Here is a 23481-nt window from a genome sequence, read left to right on the forward strand (position 1 = left end):
CTTTACGTTCTACCAAGTGATCCCACTGACGCAACACAGTCAAACTACCCTTAGACAATGATCTACGCTCCTCAAAGCTGGGAGGGTTCTTATGCCGTCCAAAAACCCAAGATAGTACTGATATCTGGATCAGACTCTTGTTGTGCCCCCAACTCACCAGCAGAAAGGATTGGAAAGATCTGAAGTGCAGCTTGAGTAGCCTGATATCCCGGCTTTACTTGTGCTGCCTGTTGTACTAATACAGGAACCACGGTAGCTGGTAAAAGCTGCCCCAACCCCTGCCTATCTGCCAGAGGCTGTCTTAAGTTGGGTGGCCCAGCGCTATTCTGTGGCCCCCAGTTCCAGAGAACAAATGACTCAGCAGGTTATTGTCCATAAAGACAATACATTGATGCCCTAACAGATACTCTTTAAATTTGCCTCATTGAGCTATAGTTTACTGGATTACGCTCTGTGGGTCGCAAACTACAGCTGGCAAAAGCCGGACAGGCCGGAACTTCAATTCTTATTCCTGAGAAAGGACGGCCCCTAAACCCTGGTGACTAGCATCCACCTCAAGAATTCTTTTGACCCTTTTGACACTGCTCGGTTCATGCATCGAGAAACCTTGGACTTACCGGTTTCTTAGCCTACCTCTCACAAACTCAGCAACCAGCTTATGCAGGGGGGGGGGCTGCCAACTGTGCAAACCCCTCCACAAAGCGGCGATAGTAACTGGCAAAACCTGAAAAGGAACAGAGCTCTACATAACCTGGACGACTCCAATTCTCGACTACTTCCACTTTACTTGAGTCAGTCGCTATGCCTTGAGAGGACACCATATGACCCAAGTCACTTCGCTTTAGGACCTTTAAGCTTTAACCGACTCAAAACCACCTGCAACCGTTCCAAATGCTGAGTCGTCAGAGGAAAAAGCCACAATGTCATTCAAATACATAAGAAATGATTGGTGCCGCTGATCGTCAAACAATCTTTCCATCAACCGTTGGAAAGTACTGGGAGCATAACAAAGCCCGAACGGCATCCTATTCCACTCAAATAACCCGAACAGTGTACAGAAAGCATTTTTGGGCCGATCTCCCTCAGTTACAGGGACTTGGTTGTACCCGATGGCCTAGTCCAAAGTGGAAAACCAGCGGGCCCTGGTTAGAGCGTCCAATGTTCCTCTATGCGAGGCAGAGGAAATGCGTCCTTCCTGGACTTTGAATTTCACTTGGCAGTAGTCCACACACATGCATAGGCTACCTTCTTTCTTTCACACTAAACCAATGGGAGATGCATAAGGACTACAACTCTAATTATCTGACCATTCATCAACTGGTTAATGTGGGTCTTCATACCACATCATACTTTGAGGGAGGCAAACGCCTAGACCGCTGCCAAACTGGGATGTCATCTGTGAAGGGAATATCATGTGAGATCAGATTCGTGCACCCTGAATCATTATCATGAGCCGAAAACACGGACTGATAACTCTAACAGGGCCCTAACCTCATCTTGCTCCCCCAACTCCAAAGCAGATAAGTCAACTAATTCAATTTGTTCTTGCAACAATGGTTCCACTGGACAGCCTTGGGAACACACACTAGCGACCACATCCTTAACCTTGGTCACCCCTAAAGGTAGACTTGTAACATACACACCCTGCAGGCTACCTAATAGGGTCTTTTGGTACAATGCTACATCTACAACCCCTACATTCACAACCAGGATGTAGACGGTACCTCGAATCACTGGCACTAGGGAAGGCAAGGCCAACAAGCCAGCCGGGAGTCCCGTCTCAAGAGTCTCAAACAACATAGTGCCTCCGGAACACTGTTCAAAACAGGTAGCTGTAATGATCCTTATGGTACCACCCGGCACAGACGGCGCCCACGCGCCCTTGCGTTGCCGATCTGTCCAAACGTGGACTGGGATTTAACCCCATGACAATGCTGAAAGGCTTGCATCACTGAACCAGAAACCGCTACTACCGGTGGGAATTCGAACAAAGCCGGGCCATGTTGGCTGAAAAGATCCCAGTAGCACCGGCTCAATACGTTCTTTCCCAGTACCTGGGCACACATGTTTCTGGGCAAATCCCTAACCACCAGTATCCCACAACCTGGCACTGTTTTACCACACAACTCCACATCCAACACCATATAACCAATATAGAGAATGGCAAGCCCATTAGCCACACGTAATTGGAGCCACTGAATCGATTTAAAACACTCCTGGCCCCAAGATTTAAAATTTTCCACAAAGTAGCTCTCTGTAATAGTGGACACCATAGAACCGGTGTCAATAAGACAAGCAACCAAAATGCCACCAATACAAGCCAGTGAACGACTACTAATTAATTCATCTGAGCCCCCAATTTCCCTGTCCGAGCTACGGCTCGGTGGGTACTAATTTTCCGAAGGCTGGCCTGACAGACACTCCCCCTCCACAGGCAATGACACAGTAGGCACAGAGATTAATGAGCTGGGCAGTGGAACATCGCATTCCCTAGCAAAATGGCCAGGTCGGCAGCACTGCCACTCCTCCCTACTCCTCGACCACAACCTAAAGTATCGGAACCCCTATTTTTCTTCGACACTTTAGTCTCACTTTCACTTTTTGTTTGTCTTCTGTTTGTTTCACTAAGCACCAAAATTAAACAAGCTCGCTGTGTGTATTGCATCAACTTTCATGTCCGTGACTTTTCTAAGCCCACAAAACGCTTTACTATTGGTGGACAATGCGCCACAGAACACGGACCCTGGGGCACCAACATCCCTGGAACGCTATTTCGGCCACTTGCTGGAAACAAGCATCCAACAACAGACCCTAATGCAACAGCTCACTTAAGGTCTACAGACCACGACAGCTGAACTCACCCGGATCCAGCAGCATGGCGGAGAGGATGTACTCCTCCCAGACCCAAGAAGGGATGTCCAACATCTGCTGTCAAAGCTGACTCCCATTGATGACCTTGAGTCATACCTTCAAACCTTCGAGAGAAGAACGGAGCTGGTGGGGTGGCCGAAACGTGAGTGAAACAATATTTTAGTCCCTCTTTTTACTGGGGAAGCACAAAAAGCTTACTTTGCCCTCCCGGCGGATGACGCGGAAGATTATGAGGTATTAAAAATCGAGATTTTAGCCCGCTGTGGATTATCTAGCACACAGGCGGCCATAGAGTTTCACTGCTTGGTTTACAACTTGGGATATGACAAAATACAGCGACAGAAACAAGGGAGCGAGACCCATTGCCCCAAGCCACCTTACCAACCAGCTTAAATAGGACACATCACGTTTTTACTGAAACCCCACACACATATGCATGCACATACAAACTCTTAGCAAGAAAGCGAACTAAAGAAGTAGTTGTGAAACTACACTGCACTACACCTACAGCCTAAAAATGTAAGTACTTGAGCAGCTACTATTGCAAGATAAACAACCAAATGTTATAAAAAAATAAATAAATAAATGATGCACAGTGTCACAACATTTATTTCTGTCCAGAGTCGTATTCATTTTAATACACGCAAGATTGTGTATTGATGATGAGAGAGTCGCTGTGTGAAACCTATTCCAGCACATCCTTTATGTTTTCAATGGGGTTAAGGTCTGGACTCTGTGGTGCCCATTCCATGTGTGGAAATGATGTCTCATTGCTCCCTGAAACACTTTCATAGTTTGAGCCCGATGAATCCTGGCATCATCTTGGAATATGGCCGTGCCATCAGGGAAGGAAAACTCCATAGATGTGATAACCTGGTCATACAGTACATTCAGGTCGTCATCTGACTTCATTTTATTGCCACGTAACATCACTTCATGTGGTTCCCTTCTTACTCTGATGCACCCATTGCTCTAGAACAGAATAAATCTAGACTCATCAGACCGCATATCCTCCACAGTCAATTCATTATGCTCAGAAATTTAAGCCTTCTTTTTAATTAGCCACACTGATAAGTGTTTTTTTTTTCACATTGTGTTTGTGGATATGCTCTTACTTTTCATTATTGAACAGTTTTTTTTTTTTTTTTTTTTTTGAGGATTATATTTCACTAGCCATTTAAGTGATCTCCCATCCTGCTTATTTAGGATGTTTTTGTGATCACATTTTTCCTGAAAGATAATGTTCACCACTATCCTTCCAGGTTTTAATAATGCGTTTTACAGGTTTGAACCCAATTTTAGTAGTTTCAACAATCACCTCAAGTGTTGATTTTGCTTGACGCATGACAGTAATTTGACCCTTCTAAAACAGAGACACATCTTTCCCATGATCACAGGATATGTCTTTTGCTATAGTTGTGTAAGAAATGAAAATTTCCTCACTGCATCAGTTAGAGTTAGATAACTTGCAATTGAACCATATTACTCACTGCTGTAATTAGAGCGGCAAGTGTTAATTTGCTAAAGATGTGAAATTTTATGTAATTACTTACATACACCTATTTAAAAGGATATTAACTTATTTGCAGTACTTTAACTTCACATATAATCATTACATCATTATGTATTAAAATAAATTATTCAATGACTATAGTGTTAGGGGACTGTTATTTTGACGGTGATGTTCACATTTCTTGTTTAATTTCTTGTTTGGGTTCATGTCTGATTTATTTATTTATTTATTTATTTTTGTAGCTCTGGTGTCAATAGGTGTGCTGACATAAAAACCCAAAGCAATTAAAGCAAGTAAATGCAAATTAAGATTTAAAACATAAGTGTTAAATATGTTTAGTGCTAAAAAAAACAAAAAAAACAGACACGGAAATTTTTTAAACATACTGTTTCAGCACTTGTAGCTTTACATAAACCAAAACCCCTTTAGAGAAAGTGTATTTTTCTAGCCAATTAGAACAGAGGGAGCGGAAACATTCATCTTCGAGTTTGGCTTTTTGTTAAGTACTTAACCCGTGTCATGCTTTTATGATGAATAAAATAATAGGGAAAGTTTGTTAATTCCTTAATATTTAGCAATAAAAAAAAGTTCAAATAATACTATGAGTGTTAGCCATTAGCAGGAAACACAGACTGGAGACCCATCAGAATGCTTTAAACATGATTTGTGAATTTTGTATAATGCGTGTCCTTTAAAAGAAATATATACAGTTTGCCCTTAAATCCAGCTTCAACCTTCAATCTCTAACATATAAAAATTATCCATTTAATAAAACAGCCTCGAATCATATTTAGCTCTTATTTAAATATTATTTAGCCTTCATCTTCCAATTTTTCAGGTATTTTTCTTAAATTTTAGATAAATTCAAATCCATTATTTAGATTAAAAAGATGCCGTGCCTTAAACAAATATGAATACAGATGTGAACAGTGAGTGGAGCATCCAGTAATGTTTTGTGCGTTAACTAAAAAAGGTCAATTAGTTTCCCCCCACTAATGTGACCTCATAAAAGAAAACACCTCTCCCCAGGCTTGTTGCTCAGCTCTGTTGTTCTCTGGAGGGGTGTGGCTCTGGAATAGCTAATTTACATAGACACTGAAACAGCATAAGTGAATGAGGATAAATTGTAACATATGGGACCTTTAATGTAAAACATTGAAGGTAAACACTCTTGAGCAGAGGAATCGGATTATGCAGATTTATAAAAAAAATAAAATAAAAAAACATTAATATTTAACAAATGATAATTAAAATCTCTTTTTAACTTTGCTAGATCAACTGACTAGCACATGCTTTGGCCTAATGTCTTTCTTGTGTTTGTAACACGCCCAGAGTGAATGAGTGCAGTTGCTTTTGTTATTGATTATGTGTACTGTTACACTGAGATAGTGTAGTTATGGTTAATAACTGATGTCCAGTGTCTCCAGTAAATGCAATAAAAGTAGCGTCTGCAAACTGTCTCATTTTCACATCCCTTTTCAGGGTCTAAGGCCATGTCCACATGTAGCCGGGTATTTTTAAAAACTGAGATTTTCTTCTAGTTACCCACGTGTAAAAAGTCCAGTAAGGAACGTTAACAAAGTCACTAGAGTACTGTACGTACGTCCACCATTGCACAAAATATCTGAAAGCTGATGTCAAATTAAGGGGACGACCACACAGACAATTACATCATCGGCACAAGGTGACGTTACAACAAGCCAAAATCTCCGTTTCCCCAGTCCACACACCACCACTGTAGTTTTGGAAAAACTTTACTTTGGACTGAGTTTTCCAAAAGCTTTTCAATGACCAAAACTGCGTTTGCGTTTGGACGAAAAGCGAAAAAGCACAGAGAAAAATCTCCTTTTTTAAAAATACCCGGCTATGTGTGGACATGGACTTAGATTTAATGTATTCATGTAAAAATAGGTCACCTTGAAGGTAGCTCGAGCACACAACTTTGGTTTTATCTAGAAACTTCCATCTAGAAGCTTTTCATAATAAAACTTGCCATTCAGTACACCTGGTAATGTTTCCTCTTATTATCTGCATTAAACTTGCCATTATCACACACAGCCAGGTAACTATGTGAAGGTTATGGAAAGCTATTAGGGTCAAAATTGGTCATATGATTAATTTGCGTAAGAAAGAAGGAACGTGTTAATATTTCTAGATTAATTACATGCGTTAATGTGTTAATATTGACAGCCTTAATTTTTGTATAACCTACAATAAGTAATACATGTATTATGCCTTTTCTGACAAGTAAAAGTTGTTTATTTTTGTAATAAATTTCAATAAAAAAAATAAATAAATACTTGGTAAAAGTGACATGAAGATTAAAAGCCTGACATATGACTGGTAAATATTAAATATTAAATGCTTGGTTATGATGGAGAGATCAGGCCCAATGTAACATGGAAAAATATTTTTTAAATGGTAAAAATAAATAATCAATTCAAATTAAAAAAAAATTTTCACATACACAGTCATACACAGTACAATATGCAGTGAAATGCTTATATGACCGCCAGTGACCTTAAAAAATAAAAGCTCATAGATAAAAAATGAATATGAATTAAAAGAAATACGATAGAAAATTAATTTAATTAGGATAAAAATTAAAATATATTGTACAAATAAGGACATTAACAATATAGCAAAATATAGAAAATATGAAAGAGAAAAAATAGAAATGTATAGAAATTTAGTGTAAATAAAGAAAAAAATAAAGTAAAAATTACTGGGGGTGTGCAAATATGCATAAAAATTGTCTTATTAAAGTGTCTTATTAATGGTCTTGTGCAATGGTCCAGAAATGAAAATATAAATATGTAAGTGTAAATGTGCATGAATGTGTCCATAGTGTACATGAGTGTCCAGTCAGTTTTGGATGTTAAAAAGATGATATTAGTCCTGTGTGGTGGTGTGGTTGAAAGACCTTATCGCCTGCGGGAAGAAGCTCCTCCTCATTCTCTCTGTGTTGGCCATCAGGAAGCAGAATCGCTTCCCAGACAGCAACAGAGAGAACAGTCCATTGTTGGGATGGCTCAGGTCCTTTATGATCTCCCTGGCCTTTGTCCAGTACCGCTTGCTATAGATTGAGTGCAGGTCAGGGAGCTCGGTACGGATGATGCGCTCAGCTGATCGCACCACCCTCTGTAGAGCTCGTCTGTCCTGCATGATGCTGTTTCCAAACCAGGTCGTGATGTTTCCCGTCAGGATGCTCTCTATGGTGCAGAAGTAGAAATTCCTGAGCACCTTTGAGGGCAGTCTGAAAGCTCTCAAGCGTCTGAGGTTGCCGGGCCTTTTTCACCACGGTGTTGATGTGACAGGACCATGACAGGTCCTGCGTGATGTGAACACCGAGGTATCTCAAGCTGTCCACTCTCTCGACTGGGCTCCTGTTGATGACGTGGGTCTGGTAGTTCCTCTCCTGCTTTGTACTAAAGTTCACTATCAGCTCCTTTGTCTTGCTGACATTCAGGAGGAGATTGTTTCTCTGGCAACAGTTCTCCAGAATTCCAATCTCATCTAGGTAGGCCGAGTCCTCGTTGTTCGTGATCAGGCCCACCATGACAATGTCGTCAGCAAACTTGACGATGGTGGAGTTGGTAGTGGCCACGCAGTTGTAGGTGTACAGGGGATACAGCAGAGGGCTTAGAACACAGCCCTGGGGTGCTCCAGTGCTGTGAGGCTGAAACATGACCGCCCATTCTTACTGCCTGTGGTCTGCCAGTTAGGAAGTTGGAGATCCGCTGACACAGAGATGAGCTGAGTCCCAGGTGCTCCAGCTTGGTGGTGAGTTTGGAGGGAATTATGGTATTAAATGCTGAGCTGTAGTCGATGGAAAGCATTTTAACATAATTCCCTTTCCTAGTGTCAATGTGAGTGAGTGATGTGTGGCATCATCTGTAGAGCGGTTTGGGCGGTATGCAAATTGTAGTGGGTCCAGTGTGTCAGGTAGTGAAGAGATAATTAAGTTTTTGGCCAGCCGTTAAAAGCACTTAATCACTACTGAAGTGAGGGCTACAGGGCGATAGTGATTGAGGGAGGCAGAATGAGGTTTATTTAGGACAGGAACAATGATGGACTCTTTGTAGTATGTGGGGATCACTGACTAAGATAAAGAGAGGTTGAATATCTCTGTAAACACGGGTGCTAGCTGGTCTGCGCAGGCTCTGAGGACTCGACCTGAGATGTCGTCTGGTCCTGCCGCTTTCCTGGTAGCGCTGCTTCACCCCTTACACTGTTTTCCGCACGTTGTATGACGCAACATTATACAAGTCCATGTCACCCGAAGCAAGTCTCGCTTTGTAGGCAGCGGTGCGAGATCTCAGAGCGTCGCGGATGGTTTAATATACCCACGGCTTCTGATTGGGAAATGTTTTCTGCACGGTATCCTCTGCTAGTAACATAGTTACGCTGATGTCATCAGTGCTGTTTCGGCACATGCCCCAGTCTGCGTCATCAAGTAATTTCTCGTCAGTGGTAGTCTTTATCCACTGATAGACTGGGCAGAAGGGGTGCCAATACTTTGTTAAGCATAATAGATGGACAACGCAGTGAGCTGTATGGTGTGTGGCCCTGATAAACAGACTGTGGTGTGAGGATTAAACTTTAAGATGGTAATAATGACCAGGTGTAGCGTGTACTCAAATCCCCCCAGTCTCTGAGTCTAACCAACCTAAGTATAATCCTCCGACACCAGAATGAAGCCGTTGTTGTCAAGGAGGTAGCATTTAATGTCCTAATAGAAGATAGAGAGAGATAGAAAGAAAAGGGTAAAAACAACAATCGTCTCAGGCGTTTTCAGTCTGATGAAACTTATAGACGTTAGGAAGTATCTTATCGAGGAACACAACACCTGAACCGTTGTATATCACTGTGAGAGATTATGTGCGAGCGCATGTGTGTGTTTGTGTGTGCGTTTTGTTTCTGCATGATACAGCTGTGGGCTGCCACAAAAGAGGAAATTAGAAACCGGGTTTGAGGCAAGTGAGAATGAAAGAAGACAGAGAGACAGACAAGCAGACAGCAAGACATACAGACACATTGTAATAAAAAACAAGCTGCCTCAACGTAAAAAGGGTTAAGTAACACGTTGCAGAGCTTTTTTCAGTTTGTTTAACTTTTAGAGGAATGTGCTGGCTAAACAAAATATTTTACTATTGTACCCAGTTCACTCTGCAGTTGTAATTCAAATATTTAAGTCAGCTCAAGTAGGTTTTTCACACACAACTGGCTCAATTAATTATATTTCTATAGGGTTGACTTAACCCAACTTTTCATCTACTTAAAAAGATAAACTGTCTCTCATCTTAGCCCGCTGGTTCAAGTGATTGTTTTTATAGAAAAGCAAATTTGTCCTAACAATACCCTGACAATTACAGTAAAACACACAAAACAATACTTAAGGGAAGACTCAGGGAAGACGTAAATTGCTTATTAAACTTTTTAGTTTATTCAGTTTGTGTCTTCAAAATTTTCAAGAACATAATATTACCTGTTGTCTTAAAAAATACTACTGTAAGAAGTTTGGCCAACAGTACAATATTAATTCATTAATCAAAAACATTTATCTAGTTGGATTATTTACAGTGCAGGTAGGGAAAAAAGGACAAAAGTAGTGAGTGATAAAAAGGAAAATAAGACAGAATAAATGAAAAAATTGAAGAAAGACAATAAGAGTGGACCTAAGAGAAGGTGAGGGAGAGGAATTAAGTTGAAAACTGAGGCAGGCAAAAACACTGGGAAACTGTATTCTCTCCCATTACACCACTCTATAGTGTTTCACATTTGAAATAATCATCAATGTGTGATATTAAAATATTAGTCATGGATAAACACTGTTTTAGAGTCGAGTAGCTCTGTGCAGCGCTCGCTCACTAGTTAAGATCTTGGACTACTTTTTACAAGTTCACAGGTTCAAACCACAGCAGCACCAAGCTACCCCTGCAGGGCCCTTAAAACCTCAGATGTAACACAAACGTACAAGTCGCCCTAGATGATGTGAGTGAGGGTTTAACTTCTCACCTGCCGACTGGCTGTCCAAAACTTCCTCTGGAAGAACTCCAGTTTCATCTGAATCCGACAGCTGGGGAAACATGTGTACACACAATTATAAAGTATAACACACTGTCATGTTTTCATGATCCCTTCATGAACACCTGTTATTACTTTTTTCCCATGCTGTTATGTCTCTCCACACACGATCATGTTTTCCCAGGCTGTCATGCTTTTCCCACGCCCCCATACTGTCCCTCCGCACGCTGGTTCCCCATTCACTAATAATTTTTCCATGCATTTAGGGAAGCGCAGCCTCGACGCCGGATTATTGCCTGCTCCACAGCCCAGTTCTCCCGTGCTTCTTTTCATGTGTACTTCGACCCAGTATTTTCGTCTACGGATTTCGCATATCGTTCACCGCTTCGGATCTGTTTGACCTGGCTCTGACTGTTTTACGGATATCGACCCACTCGACTTTATCATCTATCGCTTCCGGGTTTCACACGCCAAGACTTCCACAGGGGAACTGACTCCGATCTTCACTATCACGGACCGGTGCATGTTAAAGTCTAATTCTGGTTTTCATTGTGTAACGGCACTCAGCGGTGATCACTCACATTAAAGTTTTCTGCTGGTTCTCGCTTTAAAACATCGAACATAGTATTAATTTAGAGTAGCACCTGTCGCTTTCTCTGCACCTTACTGAGATCCTTCACGCTCATTACTGTACTAAAGGTCACTGTTTTGTTTGTAGGTTCTGTTTGTAGACTCAGTTTCCCAGAAGGCACCTCAGTCCTGATCCGAGGCAGGTCATTAAATCTTCTATAAATAGCTGGTTAGTCTGGGTAACTGGGTCGAGCAATGTTGGTTTGTAATCACTGTCATGTATCTAGGCATTTTGTTTTGTATTTTCATCTATGTTTAAATTTAAGTTCTGTTCATTCTTTAGTCAGATAAGGCTCTAGTGTGGTCAATGCTATATGTTCGTTGTGTTTCATTTATCATTTATAGTGTATTAATTCTATTACACTAAAATACATTTGCTGTGTTTAAAACATTTAGGCCTACTCATTCTCTTCTCTTTTTCTCTACTCATCTGATACGACACACACTTGTTAACTGTTAACGCTAGGGTTAATAATAGTTTTAATTCTGAAAATTTAAACTGATAATATATTTCCTAAGTCTCTATAAAGCATCGAATAATCGAAAGATCTGCAATATTGTGAATACTGACATAAGCTGCTTATAATCGCTTATGAAGTCTTTGTCATTTGAAAACATTAAGGCTTCTTGTAAAAGAAAATGAAAAATAATAATAATAAAAAAATCACTGTATTTTGTAAATACAGATAAATGTTAATATCTATAGCGTTATGCACATGTTATAGGTCCATATGAAGTCTGTATGGAGACGCAATTACCAGCCACTATGGGAGACTCCCTCTCATCCAGGAGCTGGATAGCAGTGCTGGCTAACACCACACTTTTACTGTCCTGTGCTAAAACACACACACACACACACACACACACACACACACACACACACACACACACACACATCATACAAACGTATGAGAAATAAAAAACAAGAACACACAATTTCTTTTTAGCCACTAGATGGAACCAGATTAGTACTTTTGTGTGTGTGTGTGTGTGTGTGTGTGTGTGTGTGTGTGTGTGTCCTACCTGCACTAAAGGGAATGGAGTAGACAAAGGTGCCAGGAATTCGCTCTGCCGCTCTCTTATACCACAGGGGAAAGTTTTCCGCATTAAAGACGCCCTCCTTATCCTCTGCTCTCAATAGATCCCTCCACACACACACACACACACACACCAATTTAATATTACTTGGATGTCATACCCATCATCTAAAGTGATCATTCATTTTCTGGACAGACTCTGTTTTCTGACTGGCCGGTTAATAATCGGTTCTGCTCACTGATTGGACAGCTGCTCCGGGACCACGAACAGGTTGGTTCTGGAGAGGCCGGTCCGAGTGCCGAGGAAAGCGATCTCTACTCCTTTATCAGGATTCCTGAATGTAGCAGAAAAAAAGAGATCATTATTTATAAGAAATTGTAAATATTTATTTACAAATTAAATTATTCATTTTACAAATGTTATAGGTTTTTTTATATAGATTTTGCCAACAATACCTAAAATATAATGAGTTAGAATGGCCTCATTTTCATAAAATGTTCATGTGTGTAATTTGTTTGTGTTTGTTACCAAATGTCAATAAGTTAAAAATTTTAGCACATTTCCCACAACAATAGCACTTATAAAGGCCGTCCATATTTAAAAAAAAGGTTTAAGCTAAATTCATTTTAGTAGATTCATTAAATATTCTGTGAAAGGTTTACAGTATATGCATATGCATCTTAATAATCCAAAAATATTAAGACAAACAATCACATATATTATATCACTTCTTGTGCACAAAACAGGTGATGTCACTGACTAGTTTGAGCCAATTGGAGTAAAGATTTTTGCTAATTAAGTGAAAACTAGTGAAAACTGTCTATGTGACAATATTGTCGAGCACTGCTAAAATCCACCAAAAATTCATCTCATCTAAGGTTTGTGTGGTATTAATACCAGTGTTTGGTTTAAAGTAAGAATAAGACAAACTGATCTAAACCCACACTGTTTGGTTATTGGACGTCTGTCATGGGTTCAAAAAAATACAAGGTTATTCAAAAAGGGGCACTTGGTGTCAGAATCCTTTTAGGGCCAAGACTGGTGATGTCTGAAGTCTGTTGGTAATGTGGTTATCAGAGTCTGTGAACTTGAGCACAAGGGAGAGCTAAGTGTTGTGTTAAATGCTAGACAAATGTGTTTTTCCTGTGGGTTTATGACCCACTTCCTGATTTTGTCACCTGATTTTTGAGACGAGTGTGTCGGTGTGTTCACTTCATCCAGTGTCTGTGAAATGGCTCTGCTCGTCCTCCTGCTCTTCTTCCACCTGATTCTGGACATTAACTCTCAAAGTGAGTCGATATTGTGGTGCTGTGAGTGAAGTGTTGTGTTCAAGAGATTTTAGAGATACATTTATAGACAACGGTTGAAATTTACTGCTTTGTAGTTTGACGTTTAGTTTGTATATAACTCCATGGTGTGGGTGTGTGTGTAGATGGTTCTCAGCCCCGGCTGCTCGTGTCTCCTGAAGTTCTCACAGTGAGCGGATCAGTGCGTCTTCACTGTGATGTTCCACACAGTGTTAAAGTGTCTCAGTGTTCTTTCTACCCAGAGAGAGACGACACAAGTATAAAACTCTCTCCATCATGTCAGCTCTCAGTCACTGGTTCTGAACTGATCAGGTGGACAGGACGCAGCTCTCCTGGAACTCTTCATATTATTTGTTTCTACACTGTAGATAAATCAGGGATTCAGGCTCCTTCTCCTCACTCTCTCCCAGCTCCAGTCACAGTGCTGAGTAAGATCTATGTTATAATTTATAGTAGACCTTTATATAATATATGCACTTTATGTACGTATTACTGGCTGTGTGAATCATAAAATTATCTTAATGTACTGTGACATTCATGTGAGTGTAATTAATTAATTTTAGTAAAAAAAAAAAATCCATCTATTTTATTTATTCCTCTGCAGATCAAAAACCGGTACTAAGCGTCGCTCATGATGATCAGTTTGATGAAGTCAGACTTGTGTGTGAAATACCAGAGTCAGAGTCAGTAAGAGCTGATTTTAGCTGTAATCTCTACACTGGAGAAAATCCTCAGCCTTATCGAACCCAAACATCTCAAAAGAGACAATCTGGGAATCTGCTTTGTATTTTTAAAGCAGAGAGAAATGATCTGTTCAGACGTCTGCAGTCAGTAAAGAGTGATAAGGTGAGCTGTGATTATTCACTGATCTCTGACCCGACTGCTCGCTCTCTAATGAGTGACAAATACAACATGAGACGTAAGTTATATTTAATCACATGACTGGGCTTTTATGTGCATGTATTGCTTACATTCGATGTATTTTTAATCCATTTAATCCATTTTTAATTGTATTTTAGATTTCTTTCCTGAACCGACACAGTCATCCACAACGAACAGACCTACTACTGGTAAGTGACTCAGATTTAATGCACATTACACTGGAGGTCTTCATTTCACTCTGGTCATTTAAATTGGTTTAGTAAAGGCAAAAAAATTCACTGTGTGTAGGGTTTATTTCGGTATGTTTCAATCAGATTTAAGATACCAATAAGTGTTCCAGTTTATTCCTTCATCTGTTTATTATTTAATAGTAAATGACAGTTTTTATTGAATGCATTAATTTATTTCTATCTTCTTTAGATTTTTCTACAAGACATTTAATGACTAGTAAGTATATTGTATAATAGTTCTTATAGTAATAAAAAAAAAAAAAAAGCATATTGAAAGCATATTTTTTTTAACCACTAACCATCAGCCCTAAAACAGTTCAGTTTATTTTGATGGAGTGAAATAAATGGTTTAATAACCAGCACTAAGATAATGTACATGAATTAATTTATATTCAGCCTAAACATGATATTGGAGCTGAAAGTGTCTCACCTAGTTGTAGTGTCCGTAACTTTTTTTTTTTTAATACAAACTTTTCAACGATCTTAATTGTCATTCAGATGAAACTTGGCCAATTTAGATTTCACATGAAAAGACATAAATCTGAAAAAGTGTATTATTCTAAAATGCCAAATTGTTAAGATGTTGCAACATAAATTTGACATGGTTACAAACACTAAACTTTTTTTGGCGGGAAAATGATTAATTTTGCACAGATTGCTTTAATTTAGACAACAATTTTCACAGGTCAAATGCTTCTACAAGCTTACACCAATTTTAGTATCAATACTCAAAGAAATATAAATATTTAGCATTTTAAATGATTATTGTTTAAAGCAAGACAGTATAACGCTGAAAAATGGCCATATAAAATCATCTCTTCAAAACGGCTGAAGTTAGCAACTTTTAGAGAAATAAGATAAGAGTAAAGATAAGGAAAAATTAAGAAAAAGATGTGGAAAGTTTTGTTTGCGCATGTGTTGTGAGTGTATGTAGTACAGATTCACAGGTAGGATGATTTTATAGGAACTGGCTGGAGATTTTTTTTCCCCCTTATGCCGTTTGACCTGATTGGTCAAATGGAGTCATGTGATTATTGCTGCTCCGTCTGATTGGTGAAACAGTCAGGTGGTGGCTTCACGGACTGCATGTGTAGAATAAAGGGTTAGAAAAGTACAGAGTCGAGTGTAGCCGAATGTACAGTAGCAGCGTAAGAGTAGTGTTTTTTCTTTACAAATCTTCTCAAGTAAAAGTAAAAAGTATGGTGTAGTAAAACTACTCATGGAGTAAATGTAACTCGTTACTACCCACCTCTGTATAAACTATAAAAATATATAGCACATACATTTTCTGTATTATATGTATTACTTAAAGAAAAATAATAAAATAAGCAGCACTGCTGTGTTTTGGCTGTTCATTCATATCAGTTCTAACCTGAGAATTCTCTCCTGTAGCTGAAAGAGTCACCCGAAATCATCCTCACAGCTCAGCCAGCGCTCCTAACAGTGAGTCCCGCATTCATATATACAGTATTACAGTATCACACTCAGCAACTGAAATATACTTATATATTCACAGACAACATTAAATTGACATATAATCACACAGACATAAAAAAGCATTCTATACTCATTGCAAGAATGTACACTAACTGCAAAATCCCACTAGTAGCATCATGGATTTATGGGCGTTCCATAAATTAAAGAAAGATGCAGAAACTTTTGTTTGCACATGCGCAGTGAGCATATGTAGTACAGATTCACAGGTAGGATGAATTTAGAGAACACTGTTGAAGATTTTTTTCTCACTATGCCGACTTACCTGTTTTGTCAAACAGAGTCATGTGATTATTGTTGCTACATCTGATTGGTGAAACAGTCAGGTGGTAGGTCCACTGGCTGCATGTGTAGAATAAATGGTTAGAAAAGTAACGAGTCGAGTGTAGCCGAATGTAGCAGAGTATGAGTAGCGTTTCTTCTTTACAAATCTTCTTAAGTAAAAGTGAAAAGTTTGGTGCAATAAAACTACTCATAGAGTAAACCATAAAATTCTTATAATAATAATATTAAGAATTGTTAATATAATTCTTGTAAATTCTATACGCTTCTTTACCAGACACATTTTCTGTATTATATGAATAACTTAAAAAAAATAATCAAATAAGCACCACTACTGTGTTTTGGCTGTAAATTCATATTAGTTCTAACCTAAGAATTCTCTCCTGTAGCTGAAAGAGTCACCCGAAATCATCCTCACAGCTCAGCCAGCGCTCCTAACAGTGAGTCACGCATTCATATATACAGTATTACAGTATCACACTCAGCAACTGGGATTAGAATAAAATCATCCTCAGGTTTAGTTTTTGTAATACAGTTAATTGTAAAGTTTAGTTTATATCAGATTTTACCCTTTGTTTTATTAGAATTGTTTTCTCTACCAAAAATGACATTTATAACTAAAATACTACAAGTTAGGTTTAACCATTTGATAATTGCCATTTAATGTGCATTATGTATACAATGGGATTTTTACATTTTTATTTATTTAAGTTTTACCGACATACAACAGTCAGTCATTTTGCTGTTTGTGTACATCTGTTACATGCCTTTTTTTGTTGTCTACTGTAACATTAAAGCCAACTACAACTGAAGTGGAATCTACTACAGGTTAATTAGCAGTGTTGGGGGATGTTACTTTTTAAAGTAATTAATTACATTACAAAATTACGGTCATTAAAAAGTAATCAATTACATTACTACGTTATTTTCTGATAAAAGTAACTAGTTTGAGTACTTTTCCATTGCAGAAAATGAAAACTCCTTTGTGATTCCTCATGCATGTTGTTTTAGTCAAGACCTTTATAATTATTCTACCATCATCACTCAGCAACGTTTGGCCCATAATCTGTTAACTACTAATACCCCTATCTCACCTACTAATACCCCTATCTCACCTACGCGGAAGCTAATGGACTTTGCAGAACTTCATGGAACGTCGGGCAGTCACTCATGGCGGCTTACGGTGCCTAACACCGCATCTCACCGCGAGTTAAACCGCATGGGTGAGATAGGGGTATAACAGCAGGAATAACAGAGGGTGGCTGGTTATCAGGGCTTGTAGGATGACTTTGTCACACACACAAACACACACACACACACACACACACACACACACACACACACACTAAAGGATTGGGAATGACTGCTGTCTGGCTCACAAATTACATAAATTGTATAAATAACGGATTAGATTTTTGTTTTTTGTTTTTTTAAATAACTGAGTACTTAAATGGCGGACATAACACGTTAGATTACTCGTTACATAACAAAAGTTATCAAAGTACTAGCAACACTGTTAAGTTATTAATTAAAGCTTTTATGATTTCTATTTAATGTACATTTATCAATTTTCAATTTTATTCTTATATTCATTCTTATTTCTACAAATGTGCAACAAACTATTATTTTTTTAGATACTTTACCTGTATTTGCTTTTTATTTTATTTCTACCTTTTGTTAGAGCTGTCAACTGTATCATTATTGCATATATCAACTAAAGGTAAATTTCCTACAAGTTAGTTACTTTTTCCAGCTCCAGCAATATTATTCTATTTTATTATACAGTATATACTGTATAAGTTTGGAAGTTTTTTATATATGAAGTTTTTCCAGTTCCAATTTCTAACTTACACATTTGTGTAAACGTTTTTAAAAGGTTTATACACTGCCTAGCCAAAACAGTTACCATTTCAGAAAGGTCAAATTATCAGCCTGCATCAAGACAAAAAAAAAGTTAAAATTAAGCAAAGAACTATATAACATTAATACAACCTAGAATGCGTTCAAATTCCTGGAAGAAATGTGGTTGGAAAATTGTTCATTCCTAGGGATTAAGTAGAAAGACGTTGATTTGCATCGTAACAAATAGCTAATAAAAGTAAGAGCTATGTTAAATATTTAAAGTAAGAGCATTTCCACACACACACACACACACACACACACACAGTGATGTGAAAGCGGACTGGAACTGATCAGCTGTGCCCCCATAAGAAAACCACTTGTTAGTGAGACTCAGCAAAAAAGGCTTTAGTTTGAACTTGAAGATCAGACTTTGGAAATATTAATATTCATAAATTATTTATGTATGTATTTATAATTGTTAAAAAATGTATATACATATATGTAAGCTATAGTGAACTATATAGCTCAATCATCAGGAGTAGTATATTCAGACTTTTTTTTTTGATTTTTATGATTTGTTCTTGTTCATGTTGTTCTGTGTAGGTGAAAAACACAACACGACCAAGCAGCCTGTTTTTTCTAAAAGTATGTAGTTTATCTTATGTATAATTATCATGTCTAACAACCTTGGGATTTTCCCAGATAATAGAAAGTATAAAACTTTAAAAGTTCGACGTTAACGTTACAAAATATTATATAATATATGTAATCATAAAAAAAGTCATTATATAGAGAGTGATTATTCGAATGTCTGCCTCATCATTTATGTTAAATTAGCCGGGGGTAAATTAATTTTGACTCAAACTTCATTAGTAAAAGTCTCTAATCATTAAAAGTCACTAATTATTTTTGAAATCACATTAATTAGTCAAAAAAATAATCATTTGTTTGGCTGTGCATTTATTGAATGATCACTGTGCTACGTCCAAACGGACTGCACTGTATTTTATGTTTATCTTATATTTTTATCTTTTCTATTTTTTATATTAAATCAAATTGTAAATAATTTAAAAGGCTCTATTGCTATTATTTTCTATTTAATTTTATGATTATCATCTTCTCTTTTATGTAAAGCACTTTTAATTACTATTGTGTATGAAATGTGCTATACAAATAAACTTGCCTTGCCTTAAAATTAATTAAGTAAGTTTACACCCCAACTGATTCACATTTAGTCACGCCCACAAAACTCCACAAAAAGTCACAAAGAGAAAGAGAGCAAAGAATTTTAAATAGGTTAATTGCTGTAGTTCAAGAATATTAAGGAATGTGCTTTTATAGAAAAAGAAAATCTACTTTAGAGTAGGAATAGTAATTCAGCTTCATCACACCACACTTTCAATAATTATTTTCCATTTTCTATTATTTTTATTTCTTTTTATAATTTTACACATAATTCTGTTCAGGTTCTGTGCTTGTCCTACTGCTGTCAGTCACCGGTGTGTGTGTTTTACTAGCTGGACTGATGATCGTCTGTCTCTGCAGGTTTATCAGTAAGTCTGTCACTTCATCTGCAGCTTTCACTATTGCCAAATGTAGTGTTTGTGTATGTGTGTGTGTTTGTCTGTCTAAATGATTGTATAGAAATACTTGCTAAAGTACTACTTGAAATACTTGAAATTTTCCACTTGCAGACCAACACAAAAAGCCATGTAATAGTGAAGTTTAAGGGAAAATAATAAATCTTTTTAAAAAATCTGGTGTTTACGGAAGAATGACAAGAAGAATTTGCCAAAAGTTTGGCCTAAATGCAAAAAAAGCTGTGTCAAAAAACTAACCCTGTGCACGGTGGTGGCGCATCATGTGTGGTCAAAGCTAATGGGAAGATGGCTGGAGCCAAATACAGGACGAAAACCTCTCAGAGTCTGCAAAAGACTTGAGAATGCATTGGAGATTCACCTTCCAGCAGGACAACGACCCTAAACATACAACCAGAGCTAAAACAGAATGGTTTAGATTGGCCCAGTCAAGAAAATGGCAGGACTCGAAAATTGCTGCTTACAGATGCTCTCCATCCACTCTTTTTTTTGTGGAGGTATCTAATTCCCCCCTGTCCCCCATCACTAGGGAGCTTCCACATTAAGGCTATTACTACCAGTCATTTAAGGAAGGTTAAGGGCTATCACATGTTTCCTCCGAGCCACATGATGTCAGCTGACTGCATCTGTTCTGCATCATCGCATGCAAGAGGCCTGTTCTCCATCCAATCTGACTGAGCTTGAGCTATTTTGCAAAGAAAAATGGAAAAAACATTTTACTCTATAGATGTGCAAAGCTGGTAGAGACACACCCCAAAAGGCTTGCAGCTGCAATTGCAGTGAAAGGTGATTCTACCAGGTATTGACTCAGAAGGACTGACCACACTTTTCTGATTTTTATTTGTAACAAAAATTTGAAAACCATTTATTCATTTCCTTCGACCTCACGATTATGTGTCACTTTGTGTTGGTCTGTCACATAAAATCCCAATAAAATACATTTTAGGTTTGTGGTTGTAACGTGACAAAATGTGGAAAAGTTCAAGGGGTGTAAATACTTTTGGAAGGCACTTTACATTTAATGGAACTTAGTGTTTTGTCTTTTTCTTCTGTTTCAGAGAAGCAAGCGGCTGCGAGGTTAGAAATGTGTTATGTTCCGCTAAGTAGTGTGTGACTACATTTCTGACTGACAAATCAACCCCTGATGGTTGTGTATATCTGTGTGTTTCTATGAACCTTTTTTCCAACAGATGTAAAATGGATTTGCCCCATGGTGATCAGGGTACGTTTATCAGTTCCTTTCATAGCTACAGTAGTAGAATAAGAGAAGCACTGAGACTACTGTTCACACATCCACTGGTATCCATAGGTATACATGTTTTTTTCTTTAGGGGCCATGGTGTCCAAGGTCAGTGAGAACACAGTGAGTAGCAATTCTGTCATAAAATGTTCAATTATCTGAACTATTACTTGAAATTACGGCTGAGGTTAATGCTTTAATTCTGCCTGATGTTTAGTTCCCGGCGGACACTGTTGTGACCTATACTGTGATCAGCTCAGTACCCTTACCATCCCAGTCTTTAGGTAAATTACAGTATACAGCACAAACACTTTCTCTCTCTCTCACACACACACACAAACACACACACACACACACACACACACACACACACACACACACACAAAACCTTCTTCTCTGTGTGAAGAGAAGTAGTCTTTAAGGTTATACAGTACATGAGGTTTATAAAGCTTACCACACTGGTGTCTACAATACACATAAGTACAGAACTAAGCAAAAGATCTAAACAAATCTGGCAATGATTCGACTAATTGGAATTTTAAAATTGGCTGTAATGTGTGAGAGTGTGTGTGCGTGTCTGTGCCCTGTGATAGACTGGCACCCTCTCCAGGGTATACCTTGTGCCCCAGGTCCCCTGGCATAGGCTCTAGACATCCCGCGACCTTGTACAGGATAAGTGCTATAGAGAAATAATGAGCGAGGTGGGTGAAAATAGACTAGGCAATATTTAATGGCTGTAGACCTTGAGCACTGGAGCACCACCCCATTTGCATGATTAGACCAGCATTATCCAGGACTTTGGCTGAACAACGTGGACCTCATGAACAGCCTCCAAGAAGTCCATATCTCACTCCAAGTAATTTTTTCCTGTGGGGTTACACAAAGGAGGACAGGACGAAGCCTCAAACACTGGGGGACCTACAGTAGACACACAGATTTAAGAGGTTCTTAGCAATATCCCAAATAACTTCCCTTAGAAGACTTTGTGCATTCAATCCCCGGCTGTTGGAGGAAACTGGTTGACGCCTACAATGAAATTGAAAGATTTGCTTTCATTTTCCTATGTATTAAAGTACATGTAAAATTTATTTCAATGAATTTGTATTAGAAATATGGACTTTATTACCAATTTGTAATGCCTACTTACTTTTCACCCACCCTGTATATAAAAAGACAGACAGATACTGTAGACGACATAAGGATTTATTTATACGTTTTAACATATTTAACACATTTACATTTATATTTTCTACAGTAAATCTAGTCCAATAAAGCCCAAAAATAAATAAACAAATAACTTCAGTGTTTTATAATCTGTACATCATGCCACTGTGTGACGCTTTGAATTTTCAGACAGCGGTGGAAACAATAAAGATTCCAAGGAAACAGGGGTGAGTGATATTTTTTTAGACATATACTGTAAATTGGGTAGTGTTGCGCTACCTTCTGGTCCGGGTTAAATATATCAACTTTTCCTTGCTTTGGTGAAACATTTTTGCGAAACATTCTTATCTGTGAAGTCACCTCGCTGCAAGTCTAAAACATCTTACACAACTGCTCATGCTTGACTTGTTGCTGTTTCATTCTGATGCTTCCCTTAGGATGACGTGTATCACATGTACTGCACCATCGCTGACACACAAGTCAACGCCAAAGGCACAGACGCAGCGTACAGCCTGCTGCAGAGTACAACACACAGAATGTAAAGGATGTCTTAGTTTTAGGTTCTGCCATGTAATACATGCCTCTATTTATCACTTTGTTTTATTGAAATAAATAGACTTTAATTTGCTGCTGAAGACTGGGTCAAGTATAAATAACTCTGATAAATATATCAAATCTATATTTTTAAGCACACTTTCGATAACACAAAGCTGTTGAAGGGGCTGATTGTTTTAAAACGATTTATTGTCACAAGAAGTAAAGAAAGTCCAGAGCGAGCACACAGGCTTTCCCGCTCTTGAAACACACAGAGAGATTAGAGGTAATGAGATCATGCTACATGTACATACAGGAGTGGCAGATTTTATCTTTAGATTTTATTTAATGAGGTTTAGGTGTTCCACATCACTCCTGAATCCGTCTTCCCAGAGAAAAACCTGCAGCTGAACCACACCCCAAAAAAGAGGAACCATGACCCTGGCCTCCACCACCAGGTGATGTAAGAAAGTGGAGGTCTTTCTTCCCTTACTGTATTTGGTTGCATATTAACATCTGGGATTTTTACACACAACATTCTTTACCAAATAAAACACGTCAAGAAGAAGTTGGTTGTGGTTTTCTTTAACAAATAATCTCTCCATACCAAGCAATTAATTTTATCAGGTACTGTAAACGTATATGACATTATGTCAGTATTGTTCCCCTCTTTATCCTTCATCCATTAATCTGACCTGAGTAGCACTGTGTGGATTTGAGTTTTGTTTAAAAATCACCTTGTAAGTTTGAGAACATTTAGAAAATTAACATTTTCTTGTCCATGTTTCCACTGTCCGTGATTTAGTTTGATGAATGTATCAGTCACACT

At 38.2% G+C, this 23481-nt stretch overlaps 1 protein-coding gene across 6 annotated transcripts in view; it reads left to right on the plus strand.

Moving 5' to 3' along the window:
• Positions 1–23187, plus strand: part of LOC128511194 (uncharacterized) — a 241013-nt gene extending 217826 nt beyond the window's left edge. For 3 of the 6 annotated variants that reach the window (XM_053483922.1, XM_053483921.1, XM_053483923.1), the window contains 9 exons: positions 17956–17994; positions 18720–18761; positions 19583–19669; positions 20773–20791; positions 20905–20936; positions 21046–21077; positions 21172–21238; positions 22308–22345; positions 22556–23187. In XM_053483922.1, the coding sequence (XP_053339897.1) occupies positions 17956–17994; positions 18720–18761; positions 19583–19669; positions 20773–20791; positions 20905–20936; positions 21046–21077; positions 21172–21238; positions 22308–22345; positions 22556–22660 (461 nt within the window). In that variant the 3' untranslated portion in view covers positions 22661–23187. Of the gene's footprint in view, positions 1–15890; positions 15942–16663; positions 16715–17955; positions 17995–18719; positions 18762–19582; positions 19670–20772; positions 20792–20904; positions 20937–21045; positions 21078–21171; positions 21239–22307; positions 22346–22555 lie in introns of all 6 variants that reach the window. The other 3 variants (XM_053483920.1, XM_053483924.1, XR_008356163.1) reach the window with 2 other exon arrangements.
• Positions 23188–23481: the final 294 nt, after the last annotated feature.

The sequence above is a fragment of the Clarias gariepinus genome, chromosome 23, assembly GCF_024256425.1.
Source record: "Clarias gariepinus isolate MV-2021 ecotype Netherlands chromosome 23, CGAR_prim_01v2, whole genome shotgun sequence".
Taxonomy (NCBI): Eukaryota; Metazoa; Chordata; class Actinopteri; order Siluriformes; family Clariidae; genus Clarias; species Clarias gariepinus.